Source organism: Merops nubicus, unplaced genomic scaffold (genome assembly GCF_000691845.1).
Source record: "Merops nubicus isolate BGI_N331 unplaced genomic scaffold, ASM69184v1 scaffold6509, whole genome shotgun sequence".
Taxonomy (NCBI): Eukaryota; Metazoa; Chordata; class Aves; order Coraciiformes; family Meropidae; genus Merops; species Merops nubicus.
Window position 1 is genome coordinate 622 of NW_008632947.1, and position 24,595 is coordinate 25,216.

Here is a 24,595-nt window from a genome sequence, read left to right on the forward strand (position 1 = left end):
TGTCAGCCTTTCTCCAGATCAAGCCAAGAACTGTCAGACTGCCATAGAAGACTCCCATAATGGCTTCCATTCCTCCAGCCTTGGGCTTATATATATATACACATACAAGCTATTCTGCCCTACATTACATTAATTAATGTAATTGCAGCTTCAAAGACTCACCTCTACCTTACAATTCATCCACCTAAATGCAGCTAGCTCAAATATATATCCTATGGGAATCAGATAATTTGAACCTCCAACTATTCACAGTTATTTCTGTTGAGAGAACTCATTGTAAGCTGTACTGTCACCTGCTCTTGCATCAGGTTGAATCTAAACATTTGTACGCATAATCCTGCATATTTTATTTAAAAAAGCAAACACACAGGATTACAGTATTACAGCTACTTCTCCAATCTAACTCCATGGAAATTTTGGGAATATATATAAGAAAATAAAACAAAACCTTGCAGGATTTCAGTTGATCAAAACTGCTGCTCTGTGTCTCCTGCTACAATTTGGATGCATCATGCTCCCATCATCTTACATAGGCCAAAAAAGAAAGGGAGTTGGGAAACAGTACAACCAAATTACATCTCATGTGAAACATCACAACAGCAATACATTTCAGTGTTGCTCGAAAACCGCAGTCTCTATGGATCATTTATTTTGTCTTTTCACCAGTCCTTTTCGATGTACTGCTTGTTGCATTAAACGCTGAAAATATGTTGAAAAACAGTAATTTAATTTCATGTATCATATAATTTAATGTATTTCATGTATCAGGTCAATGCAAAACTGTAGCAGAAAAGCTGAGAGGAATTACTAAGTACATATAGCACTGCTATCAGCTAATATATAACAATTAAATAACAGTCAACAAAAGATTTGACAGGCAATTTATCATATATAGTTCTTTTTGCTGAATACACTTGAAATATAATAGAGACTTTGAAAAATCAAGTGGCACTGTATCTTTTTTACTATTCTTGAATGAGGATTTTTTGTTTTTATTGTGATTTTGTAATCATATACAGTGATTTTAATGAAGTTCACAGTGAAAGTAATATATTGAGCTGATTCTTTTATAGTGATAAAAATTACTCTCAGGTTGAGTAAGTGCAACATAACATCATTTTAAACTAGTAATAATATAGCAAGGTCTCTGACTGAGTGGTTTTAAAGTCCTTTTTGTTTTTTCTTCTGTGGACTATTGTCACAGAAAGTAAACATGCCTGTCACTAGAACTAGGAAAGTAGTTTTCTGTTCAGAGGAATGATGCTGTGCAGAAAATTCTTTCTTAGATGAATTATAGTTGTTTGAACTTAATACATTTGCTAGTCCCCTGTAGGGATTTTGTTTCAATAAATTTTAACTGTTACTTTTAACTGGAATACAAATTACATTAATGCTTTTTTAAATCACAATTAATCCTAATTTCTTTCTTAAAAAACAAACAAACCAAAACCTAAAACAAATCAAAGAAGTAACCACAAATCTCCGTCAAAAAAAAGCTAATTTTTGCTCCTTGACACACATTAAAGGAATGTCTTTAGGAAGAGTTAGTAATTATCTTAAACAATCTAACTAGAATCTAAAATTTAGAAATCTTCACTGAGAGAACAGAAATACTTTCATTTTACTATGAAGTGATATAATTTATCAGAAAAATGGAAAAATATCAGCTAAACTGAATTTAACTCTAACTACAGTCGTTTTGAACTGCATTAGTTAATTATTAAATGACAGTAGGATTCACAAGACCCATTGTTGGGGTAACTTGCACTGCACACCCTTGGGCAAAACTGCCAGGATACAATAGCTAGTAAGGTAGAAAAGCGAGCATGCACTGTGTGAATAAAGACAGTCTGAGAAGGTGTTCACCCAAAACCAGTCAAAATGATGACCACCATCAACTAAACTAAACAGTAGCCAGTGAACTGCAAAGACAACTTTCAAACACAGGAGAAGTCAGCTTGAAAAGTATAAAAGTGAAAGAAAAACCTGTAATAGTGGGAAGAGATTATGGACTGGAAACAGCAGCAGTCAACCTAGTTTTGGCATACCAGAGATCATCTTGATGGTGCCACAGCCACTGCATAGACCAGGCAGAGCATCAGCCTCACTCGATACTGCAAATAGCCTGCATCCAGCTGATTGGCTGATAGTTTGGGGTTCTGCTAGGAGGGTTGATTTCTCATGGCATATTTACTAACAGTCTGTAGGCAGAAGCATGTGTACACATAAAGCTGGAGCAGCCATGTATCCAAGCTTGCTTTCCCGTATGGGAAAACATGTTTGTATCTCATATGTCCTCTGAGAAAGGGAGCAAAAACATTTCTCTGGATGAGGAGGTACTGATACTTTTGGGAATTACTTACAGCAGGGTGTTTAGAAATTTGTAGCTATTTATTAATATTTTGCGTTTTGATTTATCTGTGGTATTGATACTATTGGTCCTGCATATCTACACTGATTGTCAGTTAATTATATGCCATTAATAAATCAGTAAATTGCTTCAATACTAGAAGTTTTTCCTCTTGACAATCTACACATGGCTAAAATCACACAGTCACAGAAAGATTCAAGTACCTGAAAAATTGTACTCACGTAGTATGATCAATTAATGGGCAGTATTTTTCTTGCCCAAGGTAGAGATTTGTCCCTCTACCAAGTTCCCACTTGAATATGTTTGCTCTATGGATAGAACCAGTTACTGACATCTGTTCCAAGGCTTGTTGATACCATCCACATTGGTTTCTATCTTCAAAGTCACAGACTTCCATAACTTCAGAGGTGAGCAGTGAACATGTTTATATAAAAAATGGAAATCATTAACTGATATTATGATAAAGCAAACAACATAGCAATAAAAAGGATTCAATTTCTAGTATCCATGAATACTTACACAGTACTAACATGCATATTTTTTTCCTCCATAGATAAAATATTCATTCTATTTTCTGTCTTCTTTTCTATTAGGTAGAGACCAATATGCACCAATTTTTTTCCATCTCAGTGTCTAATTTCATGTGTGTTCTGACCAGCTTTCAGGCCATTTTAATAATTTGTCATGTGATATACACCGAAATGTGTGTGAAATTCACCAGCTATGAATCTGCCAGCTGCTGCCTGGTTCTTCCTTCAGTCCTGTAGACTGATGACATTAGCAACTCATTGCAAATTGTGTACAAAGTCCACAACCAAAATTCTAAAAAAAACCAGATCAACATTTCAAGCGGTTCCTGCAATATCTGAAAGTCACATAATAATGCAGCTATTTGATACTGGCATCAAATACTGAATTTGTATCTTACTAAATAAATATGCAGCTGACAGTGCCCGTATTTTTGAATCCTGAGCAACTGGACAAGAAAAGTGAGCTCATAATCAACCTTCTTTTATAATGCATCTCCACGAGAATATTTAGGGGAAATGAACCTGCTTATTTTTAATTTCTGCCATGAATATTTACTCACCAGTACATCTTCCTGAATATTTTACAGAAACTTTGTCTAGGTTATCCAAGGTGAGACTTGTCACTCGTCAGAACTTAGAAACAGATTATTATACTCAAGTCTAAGTGACTTTTGTGAGAATTATGAAGGGCAATGAGAATTTATTTTAACCCAGGGAGCTCAAATGCCAGTATAGCTGACGTAACTTCTGCATCAAGAAATCACAGTGCGTTAGGAGAACATGCTTGATGTTTCTTCCCTTGGAGGCTAAAAATGATAGACTAAGAGGGATTGAGTTTTGATGTATAGCTTGTATATGTCCAGTAAGGAAGTAAACCACAGCCAGTGGGATCTCATGAGTTACCCATAAGAAAAATTTATGATGTTTCCCGAGAATGTTGAGCGGCATAGTATTAAATGTTTATTCCCCTTTTTAAATACGTTTAATAAACACTAGGTTTCAAGTGCCTCTGAGAAATATAACACCTTCCTGAGAACATATTTCTACCCTCAGTCAGGACCTACTTAACTTCTATTTCAGCATTGTCATTCGAGCAATAAATTGCCATCATTGCTGTAGTGGGAGACTTCAGACAGAATAAATAAAGACGTGTTCTCCATAGAATTTCTCTCTCTCAGAAAGAAGGGATGTTTTGTAAGATAATGTCAATTTCTGAGGGGGGAAAAAAAATGCAATTCAAAGGACTCTGTGTTTATTTTTCAGGGCAAAATTTCAACAGGTGTATTTTCACACTATAGGAAATTACCCAGCCATATTTATGTATCTGATTCATCCCTTTCAGAGTTATTCCCACATAATAGACAGAGAGAGTCTAATGTTATTCTCCTCATTGAGCCCACAGTTCTGAAAGAGGTGACCGAACTCCCTACGCAACGTGTAACAAATGTAGAGCTGTGATCTTCAGTGAGAAAAGTTTACCTTGCAAAGACTGATAAGGTCACTGTCTCTAGAAGTCTGTCCTTCTCATTAACCATTCAGTATAGCAGTATTTTCAAGTACTATACTTTAAGACAAAACAAAGTCATTGAATTTCTTCTAAAATATTATAGCGTGAACTGCTGTGACTCAGAAGCAACCAACAAAAGGCTTAGAGAGCTCTATGGACAACATGTAGTGACCCTGTCCATTGTCCCAGCTCCAGAGTTCCCATCTGACCTCTAGGAATTTACAGGCTGGAACTCAGCTCTGTGTGATGCAGGCTGAATTTCACAATCATTGCTGCTGGTGAAAATACTTTGTATAAAAAAACTACCCAAGCCAATATTCATTCAACCCAGAAGAAGTGGACGCAGGTCTTCCAGATGCGCACCCCAAACATGAAACTGTAAAGTTATTCTCTCTTCCAGTCTTGACTAGCGAACATTTGCAAAAATTAGACATATCGTAGGTCATTTAATTTAAGAAACTATGTTCACTTTTAAAAATTGTCATGCATAGCTACCAATGATTGTGAAACTGAGGAATCCTTCCCTTCTCCATCTCCCATTTCAGTAGGAAGTTGAATTGGAATGTCAAGTCTGAATAAGCCCATTAAAAGGCAGAAAATGCATAACATCTCAGAATCCCATATTAGAACAAAATAATATTTTTTCTGAAGAAAATCACATTAAAATATCATCTAGGTGTTAATACCAAATTGCAAAGGTAAATGCAGAGTAGTTAAAGCAGTGTGTTTAACAGCCACAAACTAATAGGATAGCAAAGTACAAAATTTAGTACACTTACCACAAGTTGATTCATCAGACTTGTCATAGCAATCAGGTCTAAAATCACACTTCTGGATCATCTGGATGCAGTGGCCAGAGGCCCTACAGACAAACTCTTTCTCTGTGCAGTTGTTCATGGGGAGTGTGGCAGGGACTGTAGTTCCTGAAGAAGTTGTAGAGATTGTTGGCAAATTTCCTTTGAAAAAGAAACCAACAAAATATTGAACAATGGGACCAAGGCATTCTAGTTTTATAAGGATTTCTCCCCTTGCCATTCCCACCCTTTGTCAAGGGTATAGCTTTACTAGAAACATGACTGGGTGGCCAAGTTGAATGACTTAAATGCTGCCCAGCAGAAACTGAATTGAACATTTTCTCAGTGTAAAGCACTAGTTCTTGGTCATGCTAGCCAACCAGCATTCATACAATCCTTGACACTTCTAGGAATTTATTTACATCTCTTGTCTCTCAAATTTGGATTAAGTCAGTGTATCCTTTTGAAAAAATAATGCTATGCAGATTGGCAGAACAATCACAAAAAACTTAATTTCCCTGTGAACCAAGGCTAACAGATTATTCTGATGACAATGCATTGGTGGTTTGGTTTTTTTTGAAAAAAAGGTTGATTACTACAAGTGACTATGGAAAAGACAATCTAACCTTCTTACTTTGTAATTTCATCACTGAAAAAAGTACTTTTTCTCATTAGGAAAAATATTCTGAAGTCATCATGTTTTTCCACCATTTCCTTTATGTTTCATTCAAACTCATCACCACTTCTTTCAAATCAATTTTCTCTACCTTTCCACTTTTTCTTTACTATCTAGCTTTCTTCAGGTTTACTCACATTTCTCAGAAAACCTTGCTATTATTGTCTATAAAATGAATTTTCATTTTTAGCTCCTTCTTTAAAATTAATCATTAATAAAATTATTAGCTGTAGTGTACAGTACATGTAAGAAATACACCTGAGTTAATAAGTACACGTGAAGACTTTATGTAAAATGTATCTGGGACAGACAGGAATTTTTTTTTTCCTCTGAGGTCTAGAGCACTAAGATTGATGATAAATTCTGCATGAGCAAGAGGCATTTCTATTTTGTAAGGTAGAAAGCACATCTATGAATATTACTCTAATAATATCCTAAGACTCAAACAAAACACTTAGGTGAGGGAAACTTTTGAAGGAATAATTGCATGATATAATAAATGCATCTACAACTCATAATAATACCAAGATGTAATTGGTCAGAAACTTTTATATATAAGACTCACAATCAAATCTCTGCTCCTAATCCACCGGAAAAGAGAATAAATTTTGAAGTACCATAACCTTCACAACACCCGAAAAGAAAGGAGAATCTGCTCCTTTCTCTCTTTGGAAAAAAATTCATTTTCTATAATTCATGAAATAGCATTTTGTCCAGAGTAACCATCATTAAATATCCTTTGGTTAGGGCATTCGAATGATGCATCAAAGCAGTATGTTCACATTTTGACATCTTTAATATTACTTATGAGGGACTTTATTACCAAGCTATCAAGCCCATCTCTCTAGTCAGTGTTTGGTTATTTGAAGTGGAAATAGAGCAACTGAGCAGCTAGTGCATGATTCTAGGGTGCAGAGGCATAGGTGCCCTTTTTTCACCTGATCCAGCTTGCATTAAATATGATGGATTATGCCATAGCTATTGACTATTGTGTAGCTTATTCCCCCAATATCTTTGATTCTTTTTTGGTTGGGATTTTTTATGGTGTCAAGGAAATAAATAGAGACAGGACCCTGGAGTTTCTCAAAAATTGCTCTCAGTACTGAAAGTATTTTTAAAATGTATAGAACACAAACTCTTTCCTATTCAGCTTTGTCCACCATTATACTTGAGTATTTTTGGTTTATCTTTCCACATAAGATAAGCTCTTTTTTTTCTTACTTATGAACTTCGAAACTCTGGCCCATTTTGCTTTACAACTTTCTTCTTGTTTATTTTTAAAACTTTTTTTCATATCTTGTTTGAAATCTTGTCACGATTTTCTGATTAGTTCTTCTAAGTTTTTTTTCCGAATATAAGGTGTTGTACATTAACTGAATATTTACAAACAAACTTATATTCCAGGTTTTATAATAAATTTTGTATGCTGTATAAGCTTAGTAAAATGTGAGCTAATTATCTGCAGAAGAAACACGTCACATACACTTGATATTCCTAGTAGACCTAATTATATCTACAAGAAATTTTTGCAGTAGCAGAAAAAAATGCATCTGCACTATGGTATTTTAGAGATAGTGCTGGGATACTAATATTCAGACATTAATCTGCAGTTCTATACCTTATTATACTGTACATTAATTCTCACACCATATGCTTTGCAATGTTTGTTACAGCTAACACCACTCTTAAAATCACTTTTGTGATAAAGTGATAGGTCTGGAATCTGGTGTCTTGAATTGCACTTATTTTGGGATATAATATTTTACAATTCTATAGATGTTGTACTACCCCAGATAGCAATGACTTCTGAAGACAGGCTGCTCTGTAACTGCTTGTGTGCTGTATTGTAGGAGCAACTGACACAGCAAAAAAGTTAAAAATTATTGGCAGGGGTTTGGCTATATAGAACTAAGTTTCTTGAATGAAAGGTCAGTTTGTTTACACACAGTTAAGTTCCTTTTTCCTTCTAGGGATCAAGATCTCAAAGTTTTTAGAAGATGCACACTTCTTAACTGAGGGTCTCTTTTGGACCTTATGAGCACAGGAGAAACTATTTGGTGTTAATTCCTTGATGAGAGGGTTTGGGAAGCAAGGAAATAAATCTGGATTTCCTTGTCAGGTGTGAGTCACAGTTTGATCTAGCATTTGCTTTCCTAGGAGACATATTTACAAATGACAGCAAAGAATCAGCTCACAGCTAGGAGATACACATTTAACTCTGTTCTCACCATTGTAAAGAGTACAGCCTAGAAAAGACATGTCATCAAGTCCAATGTCTCCAGTGAAACCATCTCCTACGGTACCTTTCACCAAGATCTAGGGAAACAAGAATTACAGTAACATATTTAAGTGTGTAGTAGACTTCCACTTCTGATTAAGTATTTCATATCAATTGATAGAATTTACCATATTTTATCACTACATCACCATCATTTACCACATTTCACAGTTAAAACGGAATTAAATTTGTTTTAGTGGATATATTCTATTTAGTGACACTTTATGAAAGATACTAATTATTATCAGCTTTCACTCCTTGTCACATTAATCACAGTGAACCATAACAGAATGGCTGGCTTCACAGTTGTGCAAATCCACTGAAACATCATTGTGATATAAAATGATGGCAAGACGTTATCATAAGTGGCATATTATGATTAGCCTCTTCGGTACTTATTGTAATAACATTAGTCACAGTCAATTATAATAACATTCACGTGAATATATTATATATGCTTACACAAATCCCACTGTGATAAAAACAATTAAGCAGATTAGAGATGTGCAATGGAACCTTTAAAGAAAAGTATCCTACTATTCCATTAGAGTTGCCAATGCTGTGTAACCTTACTTTCTCATTCTTCACTGCTGCCAAGGAATGGGAGAGGTTCCTATTTCACAGAATGGCTTGGGCTGGAAGGGATCTTTAAAGGTTGTCTAATTCAACCCTACAGTAAGCAGGGACATCTTCAAACAGATGAAGGTCACTCAGAGCCCCATCCAACCTGACCCTGAATGTTTCCAGAGATGGAGAATCTACCACTTCTCTGGGCAACCTGTGCCAGTGTTTCACCACCCTCATTATAAACATTTTCTTTCTTATATCTAGGCTGAATCTACTTTCCTCTAGTTTTAAACCATTACCTCTTGTCCTGCCACAACACGCCCTACTAAAAAGACTGTTCCTGTCTTTCTTATAGGTCCTTTTTAAATGCTGAAAAACTGTAACAGTGTCTCCCTTGAAATCTGTGAAATGCTTTCTGGATGACTGAATAAGCCTCTTTTATTCTGACTGCTGCTGAATGGTAAAAATCTAAGCAGAGAAGATTCAGTAAGAATTTTCTTAATTTAACTAATTTATAAATCCCTATTCATAAAAAAAATAAAGCATCCTCAAACCGTACATTTAAAAAAAAAAAAAGAGAAATGAATGGTTTTGCTGATAAAATAGAATTTGAAATGGATTTTTTTTTTTTAGAAACATGACAAATTAATATATCTTGGAAATTAAGATATCTTTGGAAATGCCATGCAGGAAAATATATTCTTCTAAAATGACAAAATTCCTGTCAGTGTATTTTTCAACTGGCAAACATACTAGCATTTAAATGAAACTTTGACTTTGTTTTTAAACATGACTAAATATTCACAAGTAAGTTTTCATAAATAAGCTAAAATTCAGACAAAGAGGCAGGTGGTTTGCTAGCTTAACTTACACAAATATTACTAAGGCAAAGCAAAGCCCTCTCAAAACTATAGTTTTGGTATGGGATTGTGCTGTTCTCTGATGGATGTTAACCAGTAGGTTAAGTGGCAGGACACGGTTTTGCAGGGGTAATTCCATTCAGAACACCTCTTTATCATTATGATGATTGTATTACTTAAAATCTCCATGCCCAAAATAGTATGTTTTAAATTTAATTATGTGCTTATATGGGGAGACTGACACTTTGACATATAGAATGAACACAGTAGGTAATGTAGAAAATATAAGAGAAGTGTAGGTATAGACTTAGAAGTGAAAATAAGACCAATTTATGAGTTACTGCTGCAGTATAGAAATTAGTCTCTCTGCAGCTGTGGTTAAACATTGACCACTGAAATTAATTTGCCAGCTGAAATTCTACAAACTTCATAAGCTATTATTAAACAACCTCCAGGGAACTCATCTACCGTGAAGCTCATTTCACATCTCATTTATTATTTCAATGAGGAAAAATAATTCCTAATTTCTCCATTTTTAGAAATCTGGAGTTCCAGTCTTGATGAAATCTATAAAGGTAGCAAAAGATATGCTACATTAAAATGGAGGAAAAACTATCCATGAAAAGCAAAACGTGTTAGAATGAGGCTCTGTATGCAGAAAAGTAATGATCTCTTAACATTTTGAACAAACCAGTTTTTGAAGAGTAAAGGAATATTATGTTGCTAACAAAGAAATTATAATGGGTAATACTGTTCTGTACAAATGTTCCATTTTTATTTTATTAATTTACGTCACTAGCCAATTTCCACTGAAGGTTAATAAAATAAAATCTTAAATTCCACACAAGCATATTTCAAACTAGAATGGAAGTAATTCAAAAAACTGGGAGATATTCAAAATTCTGAACATTTCTGATTATCTGATTATTACGATGACATCAAAAAAGGCTTATGTCTTCTTTGGTAAGTTAGTGGAAACATAGCAATTTATTCCTTCCTGGGTTTATTTTTCTGCTTCCTCAGCTGCCAGCAAAAGAGCAGTCACTGTGGGACCTGAGACCATTTCCCAAACATCTTCTCTAGGAACCTGGTAGTTGCAATCTGACTACACGGCTCTGAACTTTTCCTCTGTATTTTCCACATCATGTGTTCTTTTGGGAAAACAAACAAACAAACAAACAAAAAATAAAATTTTAAAAAAACATCCAAAAAACCCACCACAACCTCCTGGGTGCACCAGCAGAAGGGGTGCCACATTATGTTCCAGCTTTCCCCATCATGGAGGGAATGCCTAGGCAATCATGGATATTATGCATATTGTGGTGCTTTTCTGCCCTCAAAAGGAAGCACAAGTGGAGACAGACCATCAGTTCTTGGAAAAATTACCAACATCCAGACACCACAACCTTTTAAGGATACACATAGAAAAGCCTGACATTCCACTGCCTAGCATCAAAACCCATCAGGCCCTTGCTGTTGTGTCCACCAAAAATAAATTAGAAGTTAATGTCTCAAGACTTCAAAAGTTGAAATAAAGTCCTTTCAAGCAGGTATACAAATGAATTTTTATTCTTGGTCTTAAGGTTATACACATCAAATATGAAAACTCCTGTGTCAAATATCTGATGTTTTACAGCATTTGGTTTTACAAGATATCGAAAAACACTTGTTCTAGTTCAGTAAAGTACTTTATCACACTTCAGTATAAGCTTACAAAACCTTATGCTAAATTATGATGTTTTTCTAAGCATTCCTCTAAAGTGCAGGGAAAAAAAGAAAAAAAAACCCATCACATTTCTGTCCTGTTGCAGACTCTTTGGTGTTGTTGGTAGGACTGCTGACAAGCATAATATTAACAACTGTTTACATAATCTGAGAGCCATTACTTTCCTCTAATAAGGCCTCAAAACTTCACTCAAGAGAAAAGATCTTGTTTTCACTCTGTAGTATTAACATTGGAAGAATTATTGCAGAAGTCATATAAAGTCAGTACCTGAAAACTTCTGAGATTCTAGTTTTATAAAACAACATCATTAGCCTGCCCTTTTGGGATGTAGCTATCTGGTTATTATAATGCTAAGGCTATATTTAATCCAATTTAAGGTCACTGCTAGTTTTTACTTCATCTACAAAGATACGCAGTATCCTCTCCTATTTCACAAGATTATGGCAGAATTAGGTTATTTTCAAAAGCAACAGCGATTGTAAATATGAAGTGTTAAAAAACACCCTGACACCAAAAACACTGAAAAATGGACAAATCCCCCTTTAAATCTGAAGCTGTGGACCTTTCCTTATCCAAAGGATTTTGCCTGACTGACATAGTAAGTTATACAGAATTGCTGTTCCTACATCCATTCATATGGCCTTAACCTTTCAAAGTAAGCCAACAATGACATAAGGAAATTATCAGAACATGTCTTGCCATTAAATTCTGTTTTCATTAAAGATAATGAGAGCTTTGCCATATACTACAGTGGGAGTAGAACTTCTACATTTTTTCTTAGTTCTACTATAAGCTTACTCAATAAACACAGAAAGTTTATAAAAAAATAATATTAAAAAGCCCTATGTCTGATATAAAGCATGGAACTATGGAAGGAGATTTAATTAAAGCTTCAATGAAGTACTTCTTTCCTATGACCTTGTTACCTTTACAAAGATGGCTTCTAGATCTAGTAAAGAAATAAAAAAGGTACTAATATTTTCCTTCTCTTTGCAAAGTTATCCAAGTCTTATTTGCCTGTTTAGCAATTCCTGACAAGTAATATTGTGATATCAATAGCAAATTTAAGACTACTCTTAATTTTCAGGAAAGCAGGATTCCTACTTTACATGATTCTGCACAAATTCAAATGACTTAACGCAGTCTCTCAGTGGGTTGTGAAAGGTGGGTGAAAACTTTCATTTCTTCACATTATCTCTATTTAAAATGTGGGCAGTATTTGACAGTTCATTGGCATATAGAAAGGTTATTTTTGTCTTGTGCAATTTCCTTTGAGCTTCCTGCATGTAGATAGGGAACAAAGAGAAATCACACACACCTCTGCCCTCTTTGTCCCTTCCCCTCTGAAAAAAAAAAAGAAAAAATTACAAGGAAATTACAGAAGTTAAATTAATAATACAATTTTGAATAGAAAAGGCACTTAAGATAGTTTGAAATTCTTATTCTTGGTCACCTTTATGTGTGTGTTGTGACTTGATGACATCCTGATAAATCTCCCACTGCACACCAATACAACAATAACACAAAGAATATATTATTTTTATCACCTGCCCTCCAAGGCAGTCCTTGATCCTGGTCATTAGAACAGGGTATGGTGGATGGGTCTAAGCTGTGAAAGTGCAAGTCTTAAAGTTGTCACAGCAAAAGGCATTGATGTATCAACAGCACAGACATGAAGTAATCCATAGGGCTTGGTCTGACATCAGCATCCTCTGGCACAGCTCCCAGACCATCTGTAACCACCTTTGCATATCACACCCTGCCAGGATACATTCTAGAAAGACCTGAAAGCTAAATATCAGTAACACAGCAACTCTTCTGGTTTTGGGTGTGACTTTTTTTTTTAAACTAGCCTACAGGCATATGTAAGCTATACCCCAGGCTGTATAAAAACAATGTGATCAGTAGGTCAAGGGAGATGATTCTCTCCCTCTACTCCACTCTGGTGAGACCTCACCTGGAATGCTGCACCCAGGTCTGGGGCTCCCAGCATCAGAAAGACACAGACCTCTTGGAGTGGGTCACAGGACAAAAGGCTATGCTTTTAAGTTGTAAGAGGGTAGATTTAGATTGAACAACAAGGAAGAAATTTTTTATGGTAGTAGTGGTGAGACACATGAACAGGTTGCCACAAGAAGTTGTGGATAACCCGTCACTGAATGTATGCAAGGTCCAGTTGGAAGGGCTTTGAGCAATCATGCATCCAGTGCAAAATGTCCCTGCCCACATCACTGGGGTTGGACTGGATGATCCTTAAGGGTCCCTTCCAACCCAAACCATTCTGTGTTTCTATGATTCTATGGTCAATGAAGGATTAAAAAATGCAGGCAGCACTTCCCTTCCAATATTAATTAGCCAATTAATAAACAATTGCTCCAGAGGTAACTGCATTCCAAACTAAGCCAGCCAGCAACCACAACCTTTACATTGTCACAGTAAAAATAAGACTGAGAATGGTTACTATAAAGAGACCAGAAATCAAAGAATGGCATGCAACACTCAAGCAGGCATAAAAGAAGTCAACACACAGATCTGAGATGAAGAAAAATAGTGCCTAGAAGAAGAGCTTCTAAGCTGCAGCACACAAACAACCCTAAATACTTATCTCAGTAGATTATTAGGGAAAGTGCAAAGTGTCATGGTTACAGGGGCTGGGACCAGTTTATCCTTATGTGGGTAGAACCAAAAACTGTGTATTCTAAACCCTCTATGTCAGTGCTCATGGGCTGTTAACAAAATCATGAGTAGCAGTTGCCCAGGACAGACCTCACACCCCAGGCTATAACAGATAAGGAAAGAGGTCCAGGGAGATATGAATACCTTCCCACCCAGCAGGAGGAGTCCTCCCTGGTAGGGCATGGGCCCAGCCATGCCTCGCCCCATGACTCATACAGAGCTCCCCCCAGGAGCTATTTCTGTTTAATGGACAATCAAGGACCCACTGCATGACTCACAGAATGATATCAACCCATTGTGAGATGCTCCACCCAGGGGGAGGAGCCAAGTGCTCCCACCTGGATATAAACTGGGGTTCAGGACAGCACAGGAGGCCTTACCCACTGGATTTCCAGAGGACAAGAGCTACCAGATCTTTTCTATGAGACCACTGCTTCATCTGGACTGCTACCACCACCCTAACTACAGAGTGTCAGGTCGTACTCTGACTCTGTCTGTGGTTTTCCTTTGTATTATTGCATTTATTTTATTTTTTCCTATTAAATTGTATTTCTGACTTGGAGTCTCTCACTGGTTTGCTTTCAAACCATTACACAAAGGAAAGAGAAGGAGGAAGATGAGGTATGACAAATTGAAAGTTGAAGCTGTTGCTAGAATGGAAATCCATAATAACTAATTCTATGTGTGAAAAATGTACCAGGAATGGATCAAAAACAGTAACAGAAAACTGATTACAAGTAGATATTACAGGTGTAATAAACATCTTAGAGAAGTCATTGATAAATTTAGAGGTGCCTCAACACCAGATTTTAATGAAATATATGCATCTGACCAACTACACATTACAAAACACCTACTGGTATGTCAGCAAACACTGAAAATGAGGCTCTGAACAAGAAAGCAAGCTGAAATAAAATAAAATCAAAGCAGAAGGCTAACAACACTTGACAACAATAAACCTTGTTCAATAAGAGCAAAAGCGACTGCAGAAAATCTGAAATCATAGACTATCAAAAAGGGTAAACCTCTTGATGCACTGAAAGCTGTCTGCAGCACAGTGCCTCACAGCATGAGGACAGGTGTACCAGAGGTTAGGTAAGCTGTCCAACTAAGTACAGAGTGTATCTCCCAGTGGAATGTTGTGACATCCACAATGAAAACAAAACAAGCATGCAGTGATACACTCCTAAGCTCTTGGCAGAATATCACCAGTAGGAGTTTATAGCCTAATGGTTGTGCTGGTAACCCTTAACAGACTTCTTTCAGTAATTTGCCAAGTTACTTATTGATCTCATTTCTACTTCCATGTCCTCAAAACATCTCTTGGCAATGAATTGGATAAAAGACCATTCTAAAACAGTATTTCCACTTTGTTTTGATTCTGTTGTCTAATAATTTCAAAGAGTATCATCTGTATTCAGAGAAATCATTAAGGATCGTTCTTTATGCAGCTTCTCTGTGGCACTGTTGTTTGGATGTTTGTGTTATATCTCAACCATCTACCTTTCTAAGAGGAATATTCTTTACCCAAGTATTCTAGAAAGGGTCAAACATTTCTACTTCAAAATTATTTTTCAGCTTAATGTTCTTAACAATAAAATGGTATGGTCAGCTTCGTTTTCTGGAGTACACCAAAGTCCAGAATTTCAACTTGACGTTTATCAGTTAATGACTAGAGAAGACTGAAAAACTCCCACACTTAAGCATATCTACAAAAGTATTGACATTACAAATCCCACTGACAACTTCTCTCAAAGGTGTTGTAAAATGTGATATGAGATTTAGAACTTATAATTTTAATTGAACTGATGTCTGTCATGTAGGAAATGAAACATGAAGTTTTCTTACTTCAAGGATATTATAGTTGACAAGGAAGCCTAGCAACTCATAATCTTTTCTTAAAATGATAAAAAAGGTATTTAGTATACTATACTAAGTCCTGCTATTCACATATGAAGTATAATTATCACCACTAGAGATGCATGAAATAAAAATACTACATTCTGAAGCCTCTCACTTTGCCAAAATAGAGGCTTCTTGTTTGAAGCAGAACTCAAACCCACTTTAAAACTTGTTTGTAAAGTAGAATTTTGCCAAAGTCAATTTCCTACTAGAACCCCAAGATTTTCATTACAGAAATGTCTGAGGATGGAGTGGGGTGTTGATCAATCTGCTCTCTTCTCAGAAAAGTAACTGCAAGAAACAGAATTACAGAAGTGAAGAGGGAGCATTGTGATCCTGTTTCACTTATTATAGAGCAGATCATCAGAATCCCCAAAGAAGACACACTGTCTCATCTTACTGAGGAATAAAAAGGGAAGGAGTAGAGACTGAGAAAATAGATACTGCCTATGTGATGCACATGTAGTGATAGGATAAGGAGTAGTGGCTTTAAACTGAAAGACAGTATATTTGTATTAGCACTAGAGAAGTTCTCCACTGTGAGAGTGGTGAGGCACTGGAACAGATAGCCCAGGAAAGTTGCATATGCCCCATCCCCAGAAGTGTTCAAGGCCAAGTTAAATGGAGCTTCGAGCAACCTGATCTAGTGGAAGGTGACCCTGCATATGGCAGGGTGTTGGAACTAGATGATCTTCAAGATCCCTTCCAACCTAAACCATTCTATGATGATTATGACCAACTAGGTAGTAGTACCTTAAATACATTTTTTCAGCCATTCCTTTCTCTCTTTCTAGATTAGTAATGAGAGCCTAGATGCAAATAATGCATATTTAATACACATGCATTAGACACCAAACTAACCATATGCCAAGGGCATATCAAAGCCATAATAAGAAGTAGCTGGATATAATTAAGGAAAACCTAACACAATCCTACAATCAAGGTTAAAAACTCAGTTGTAACTATGCATCTCCACAACTAATTCTATGGCTAAAAGATAAGAATAATTGAAAATAAAATGTGTTTGGAGTAAGCTAATTTGCTTTTGAATCTGAAAACCTCTGTAAGAAAATCTCCATAATCTTTATAATAATAATCTCCTATAATACAGTAATAATCTCCTGATAACAAAATCTCCTATCCTTCCATAATAGAAATGAAAAGATGAAAACTGAAGATTTAAATGAAGGTATTAAAAGACAAAACGATCACCTTAATCTATTGTGTCAGAAATTAAGAAAATATCCTTCAGATTCTTACCTGTCTAGACAAATTCTGCTGTTAAAAAATAGTCAGTTATTGATTTAGCATGATTCAAGAATTATACTTGAGCTATGTTGAAACTAATTATGACTAACACTTCACCCTTCCCAGTTGATTGGCCATATAATTAATATTATATTTGATGATTTTTTTCATAGATAGCAAATCCTGCATTGTCAGGGTTGTGACTTAGAAAATAATTTCAGAAGTAATTTTCTCTTTCATTCAAAGTATTGTGAAATTTATTTTTGTTTATTAATTACTTATTAATTTTATTAAAGATATCTCTGAAAGTGGCACAAGGCTTCCTCTTTAGCAAACAACTGTTAAACTTCCAAGGTGGCTGGCTATCTGATTTGGGTCTGGTGATGCCTGTAATGCTTCACACTCTGAATATCCTGTTGTACAAAAGTAAAACAAAGCCTTCCTGAAGTTTAGCTTTCACTGCTTCATGTCTGCAAGGGTAAAGGGACCCCAGTGATTTTTCAAAGACGTTACCTGCAACCTGATCTAGAAATGATGCTCAGCAATTGTAACAAGAAACACCTGCCAGTTCTGCACTGGGCAGCTACATCAGATCCTATAAGCTGAGGAACTTACAAAGAAGATGGCATGTGGGAATCCCTAGAGGTTCTAGGATTTACAACAGCAGCAACAAAAAAAAAAAAAAAAAAACAACAACAAAAAAACCAACCAGCTGTAACTACAGTCATAGCAAATACTTCTACCTTGCAGATGCTGCAAGAGACTTACATCATACAGCAAACAAGACAAAAGGATTTTACAAAACTACTACAGGTTTGGGTTTTTTTTTTTTTTTGCTTGGTTGGTTTTGGGTTGTTTTGTTTTGGGTTTTCTGTTGTTTGTTTTTTTGACACAACATTCACTTGCTGACTGCATACCCTGATAGGGAGGATACTGCCATCAGCAAGCAGCATACAGGCCATATCTTTCCCTCTGATACTAAATTATACATGGAAGATATGAGGTGGCTAATCACTGGAGGAACAAAGAGTTTGATACATTCACTTACAGTGTAGGATGAAGCAAGGACAGGAGCTAGCCAGCCAAGAAACCAAGTGACCAGTCCAATTCCAATTACAGAGCCATGGCCACAAAATAGTGCCATTACTACAGACATAATCCTCCCTCTGCTCGCTGTTGTGGTGGTATCCCATCTCTGTGAGCTCTGCCTCCAAGGGATAGTTGAGGGGCCCTTCCAGTACCTAGAAATCCTGCACAGTACACTCACTGCAGGCAGAGCCAGCCTTTATGCTGTTAACTTTAGAGGCAGGACACCTGATGTTCATGCTAAAGGAGGGGCACCTGGTGGTTATCTCCTAATTGGTTGGCACCCAAGGCTGGCCAGGCACTGGGAGAAAACCAATCAGGAAGGTCTTTCCTGCCTGGTTGTGGACATCACCCACATGTCAACCCTGATTCAGGGCTGGAGGTCTAGACCCTAACACTTTAAACATACAGTAAAATACCAACATCAAAGTCTTTTATATGAGAACATCTGAAGTAGGAGTGGTCAGTGTTTATGGTTTGATATCTCAGCCTGAACAAGAGACAGGGGTATTCAGAACACCAGAAGAATGTGAAGACATAAGTCATATTTTGCTTTAGCAAAACAGAGGTTGGTTTCAAGACAGAAAATAATTTTTCCCCAACTGACAAAGGTGAAATATAAAAAATTGTCCTATATCTAATTTGCAGTTCTGCTTGGGAGCTTGAGAAATCTCATTTGCACAGTTATCAATATACCCAGGCATACATGTTTCACAATTAGGGCCTTAAAATACAAACAGTTTGGATTCTACATTGAGAAAAGCATAAAAATAGAACAACAAGTACTAAAAATAGTACCTAGGGAAAAAAGCTCGGCTTGTATTTGTGTTTGTAGAACACAGTGCTATTCTATATTCATAGCAAATGTATCACTAATTTTCAATCAATATTCCAATACTTTCTAAGCTAATATCCATTTGATAATGAGTAAAATTATTGCAGTTGTTATAGTTATTTACTTTTATTAGACACTTGTACAATACAAAAATACCAAATGCATTTTATATCTACCTAAGTGCAGTTTTATTTTGCACAGAAACTTCCAAAAGCTAGCATTTTCTCATTATTTATATTGTCCTGGTTTTGGCCTTTGTTTTTCACACTTAGACAGGAATTTTTATATATGAAGGGACATGTAAAGTTTTATATATGGTACTCAAAATACTAAAATTTTTAGTAATTATACTCAATGTAGCATTAATAATTAATCATGTACTTAAACTGAGTACTTGCATTTTTAAGTTTTGTAATAACCAGCTTATAAAAACTAGATGGATTGCTATAAAATCATCACAGAATACTAGATTCTACTTATTACACTTTGGAAAATCAAAGATCTACCATCATCTTTGTTTACAGAGATAAAAAAATATCGCAGATGATCAAAAAGTTAATTAGATTTGGGTAAAGGTAATTATTTTCCCATTTTCTTAACAATATATTTTTCAGTATAGTAAAGTTGCCTGAGATATCTTATGATGGACAAGCTATATATGTGATTAACATCATGACTGAAAAGAGACTTCACTTCCCAAAAGGACTGAGATACTTAATTTTACCATTGTTCACATAATATTACCATTTCCTTCTTCTATATCCACAGAAATTTGAACGAGCAAGCTAAGACAGCTACTTTTATCTAAAATGTTCGAACAGAATCTTCACACTTTCTTCTGAGCAGAAACTGTTTCAGGTATTATGATTTTTCAAGGATGATAAAAGCAAATATTACCATCATCAGTATAAGTTGGCTGCCATGGACAGATTCTTATTTTACTCCCTTTTCATGTATACTTTTAAGGAAAAGACATGTAAGTAAACTTCTCAGGGAGATGAAAATAAATTTATATCAAGTAAAGAGACAAGTACACTCAACAGCCTATTCTTTTTCATGTTGAAATAACTACTCCGTACAATAAAATGGAATATCTTGAAAAGGAATATATTTTAAAGTTTAAACTTTTACAAAAAATAAAAAAAAAGTCATATAATTTCTAGCTCAGAAAACTGCATTATTTTAAGTTACCTCTTCACTCATCCAGCTATCCCTATTCTGCTTGCTGATGTCACATTTAATTCTTTGATGTAAAACATCTGATGGAACACCAACAAACATCAGCCATGGTTTAATGGCAGCCAGAGCAAAGGTTTCCTGAGAAATTTAAGATTCTAGGTTTAGTGGGAGCTGGTGTGAGTGAAATAAGTCTTCATGTGTTGTCCTCTTTGGATTTCTGCCAGACCATTCAGTTAAAGGCCCTGCAGTTTCATATCTATAGAGTTCAAAACTTCCAAAATGGAATATGGCTTTCCAGAGATCCTCAAGTATTTTTATTTGCTGCTTTGAATTTTTGGCTGAGAGATCCTCCTTTTCCCAACAGTTACTATACAGGCACAATTGTTTATATGCTCTCAAAGCTGGCTTCCAATGCTAGCAAATAAACTGAAAATGTGAATTTTCATTTTTGGATTTACTACTTATAGTGATTCTTGGAATGTGGTAAACAAATCAAAGACACATATAAGGAGGTAAGAAGAGGACGTGGTATCGGCCATCGCAGATATATGATCGTCTCTTACATTTAGAAGAGAAAAAGCAAATTGAAGTTCTGTGTAACAAAGTCATAGGCCATCTTTAGTCCTAGAGTCTAACATTTTCTATTCGCGGGGAACCTCTGAAAATCCTAAAACAGCTGACGAGATGCTCTGGCTAGAGATGGAGAAGATTAAGAAGTCAAGTCATCTATTTTGACCAGAGAATTATTAAAATGATCTCCCTTATTTTTATGCTTTCAATTAAAAAAAAAAAAAAAGTCCATTCTCAGATGAATCTGAAAATTTCCTTTGATGTATGGAAGTGACCTACAAGTCTTTAAGCATGTGGTGTGAAAATACTGAGCCACTAACTTTATACAGAGTGTGGGAAGCAAAATATAGTAAACAGAGAGGCCACAGCTTTAATAATTACCTAGCCAGTAGACAGCTCAAAACTAACTGAGAGGCTGTTCTAGTACACATCTCAGCAGAAATACTTCAGAAGTGTGAAGATCTTTTCCACCACACCCCACTTTAGCCCTGGAAATATCCAAACACTATGCACTTAGAAGGAGTATTGGGAAAAGGTCACCACTTGGAAACTTAGTAGTACCAGAATAAAAGTTTGTCCTCCTCAAAATTTATGAGTTTTGAAGGGTTGTAGGTCTCGACAGCAAGCTCTGCGATGCGCAATAACGAACATCAGATCTGGATCTTTTTCTTCAAAGCAAACCATCAAATTATACTTTATATGTCATCCTCCTCAAAAATTACTACAGAAAACAAAACTGCATAAAAAGACTATAAGATCTTTGCATTCCCTGCAGAGAGCTGAGCAAATGCAATATAAAATTGTACAACATTAATATATTCAAAACATTTTCAGTTCCTCAACAGACCTTACTAATATTTTGGTTTTTATTTTAAAGAGGCCTTGTTAGCATCACGTTGATACTTCTTTATGTTTCTTCCAAGAGTCTTGACAAAATACAAGCACTCTCCTTCCAGGTGCTTCCATGCAACCAGTTATATTAAGGCCTTTTCCTCCAAAGAGGACAGAAATCCTCTGCACCAAAGAATAATATTTGGGGAAATGAATGTGGGGCAGTCTAAAGAAAATATTACATTATATCAGGTTTAAAAGGAAGGTGGGTTTTTTTGTAACATTTTTTAGGGCTTTTTAAAGTTAATTTTGTGACCAGATGGCAGTCAAGTGAACTAACGCCTCCTCTAATACACCTGCAGGTTCATTAACCTGACCAGAATAAACAGATCACACGCAGTCAAAGGCAAGATATACAGTTTTATAAATGTGATAAAATAAATTGAGCTTTGTCACTGAAACTTACTATAAACATATCTGTCACAAAATTATATTTGATTGTCAACCTAGCCTTGCTTCTAAATATTTTGAACTAAAATTTTTTTCTATTATTATATAATTAAAGAGTAACATGTAACTCTGGAAATAAAAAGGCAAAGAAAGGGAAATTCCTTTTAAAAAGTCCTGTTTTCTATGAATAAATCAAAATATTTGTCAAGCTACTTTGTAGCAGATTCATACAATTTTGTTTCACCAAATGGCAGAAAAATAAAAATAGCATCTACTTAAAATGCCGCATTTCTATTCAAAACATTAAAATAAAGTGGTTTACGGGGAAAAGTAAATTCAGCAACAAATATTTCAGACATATTTTGGCAAAAAAATCCCCCAAAAATTATATGTCAAAGTACATTTGATCAGACAGTTATGAATAGCATTGGGATTGGACAATCATTTATATGCTTGCAATATTTTACAATGCAGTAAATAATTATTTCATAACCTAGAAGGATCATACCTGAAATGGCTTAGAGCTCCTGATATAGAGTGTCTGTCTGATCCACCTGTTTCCTTGATTTCCAAACTTGTTCCACAACAGCCATCCCTTGGTATTACTCACAGTTCTCTGGAAGACTGCTAGTTTGTAAACTTGCTTTCCAAACATATGGTAATGAAAGTGAAAAATGCAGGTTCTGTTGCTGGTAGGGTTGAAGAGAGGACTAAGCAAAACTGCTTTGTCTTTGAATTGGCATGGCTCAGAGGATTCCATGTAGAGGTAGTGTCCCCTGGCTGTGCCTGTTGTGTGGTCCTTTAATGGACCTGTATTAACCGTGGGAGTTGGACCCTGGATTCTGATCCAGTCAAAGTCATCCTCAACATCCTGCTCCCAATTGCACAGCCCATTTTCAAAGTTGCACTGTAAGTCAGGGTCTGAAATGTAAACAGAACCGACTGTCAGGTGAAAGCAGTATCAGAAGCTGATTGCGCTTTAGTATCTTTTTCTTCTTGCAATAATTTCCTTCTAATACAGAGAAAAATTCCTATCTTCTCCTTTCAAAAATTCCTCTCTGAAGAACAAATATACCCTTGCCTAGACAAAAGAAGAAATATAAGTCTTTACTTACCTCCTATTTATATATATGGCAAACTGTACATAATTAATTTGTTGAGTAAACAAAACTGCAAATAATATGGTGTTCTTCAATTTATATATTTTTATAACTGATTATACTAATTAATTCTAATGTATAAAATGTGTATCAGAGTGGAGAACTTGCATTTCATCTTTGCATCTGCCCTTCATAAACAATAACTGACATAATAGTTAAATTTATTTTATATTATATTAATATTCTTGCATTCTTAAAATTTATGAATGCATGCTTCAGGGAGAAAAATCACAGCACCGCTGAGCACTGGAAGGTGAATGTCAAAAAAGTGAATGACCCATAGCTTTGCTCAGTACTTTAAAGTTCTTTCTTTGTAAGGGATAACTATGTCCAGAATGACTAATATCTTCCAGCACAGGAACTTTAACATTTTCTAGGTGGAAAGAGTATAGGTCATGAAGGGTTCTCTCAGTCCATATATGTCTTCCACTGTACTTCCATCAGTATAAACAAAACCAGCATGTTAACCCAAATGAACTGGAAGACTGAATCCTCACTTTCAAAATAAACTTGTAATGCATATGTGTGTTTTGCAAAACACAAAACAAATATGACTCATTTAGATAAAGGAGATTGAATTTTACTCTCAGTTGTAAGTCATCATATGCATTTAAGTTAAAAATTTTCAGAGACTGTTTCATCAGTAACTATATTCAGTCAAATCATCACTGACTGTGACATTGATAGGCTGGAACAGTGCTGTCTATTTTCACTCCAGAGATAAATCTGGCAACTCACTTTGGATTTCATATAAACAAAAATGGAAAGTACTTACTGCAGTTATCTTCATCTGATCCATCCCCACAGTCATCCACAAGATCACAGACCAACAAACTGTCAATACATGCTTTCGTGTCTCTGCACCAGAAATGAGTGGGATCTTCACAACTTAATGCTGGAGGTGGAAGAGCACAGTTTTCAAATATAATATCATCAATTGCTGAAATGCCGTCATAAATACCCAGACTGATTTTATCAAGTGATAATTGGAAAGGATGTGGAAGACGTCCAAGCTGAATGACTGCCTTCAGCCATTGATTTCCCTCGCTGTAGTATGTCCTCCAAAGGATAGTAGGCTGTTTCAGCCCATCCACAAGCAATTGCATTTCTGCTGCCCCAACTGACTGTCCATAATTGTAATACCTAAAATGATAAAAAAAAATAATTAAGGGTGCAAACTATAAGAATGGACTACATCTCATATAATGGCCAGTATCTTTTTTGTCATAGCTCTGTCAAATATAGGAGGTCCACAGTGCCTATTTCCAGTTTATTTGTAATTCAGTCAATTTTCTGTGTGATGGTATAGTAGGCTGCTGTACCAGTCTAGGGCTTATTTCAAGACTTGA

At 35.7% G+C, this 24,595-nt stretch overlaps 1 protein-coding gene across 1 annotated transcript in view; it reads right to left on the minus strand.

The window, feature by feature from the left end:
* Positions 1–2,588: 2,588 nt before the first annotated feature.
* MALRD1 (MAM and LDL receptor class A domain containing 1) overlaps positions 2,589–24,595 on the minus strand; it is a gene marked incomplete at its 5' end in the record, with an annotated part of 53,666 nt that continues 31,659 nt past the window's right edge. The window contains 5 exons of the mRNA XM_008948063.1: positions 2,589–2,770; positions 5,188–5,364; positions 8,107–8,194; positions 22,595–23,007; positions 24,022–24,389. Coding sequence (XP_008946311.1) covers positions 2,589–2,770; positions 5,188–5,364; positions 8,107–8,194; positions 22,595–23,007; positions 24,022–24,389 — 1,228 coding nt within the window. The remainder of the gene's footprint in view (positions 2,771–5,187; positions 5,365–8,106; positions 8,195–22,594; positions 23,008–24,021; positions 24,390–24,595) is intronic.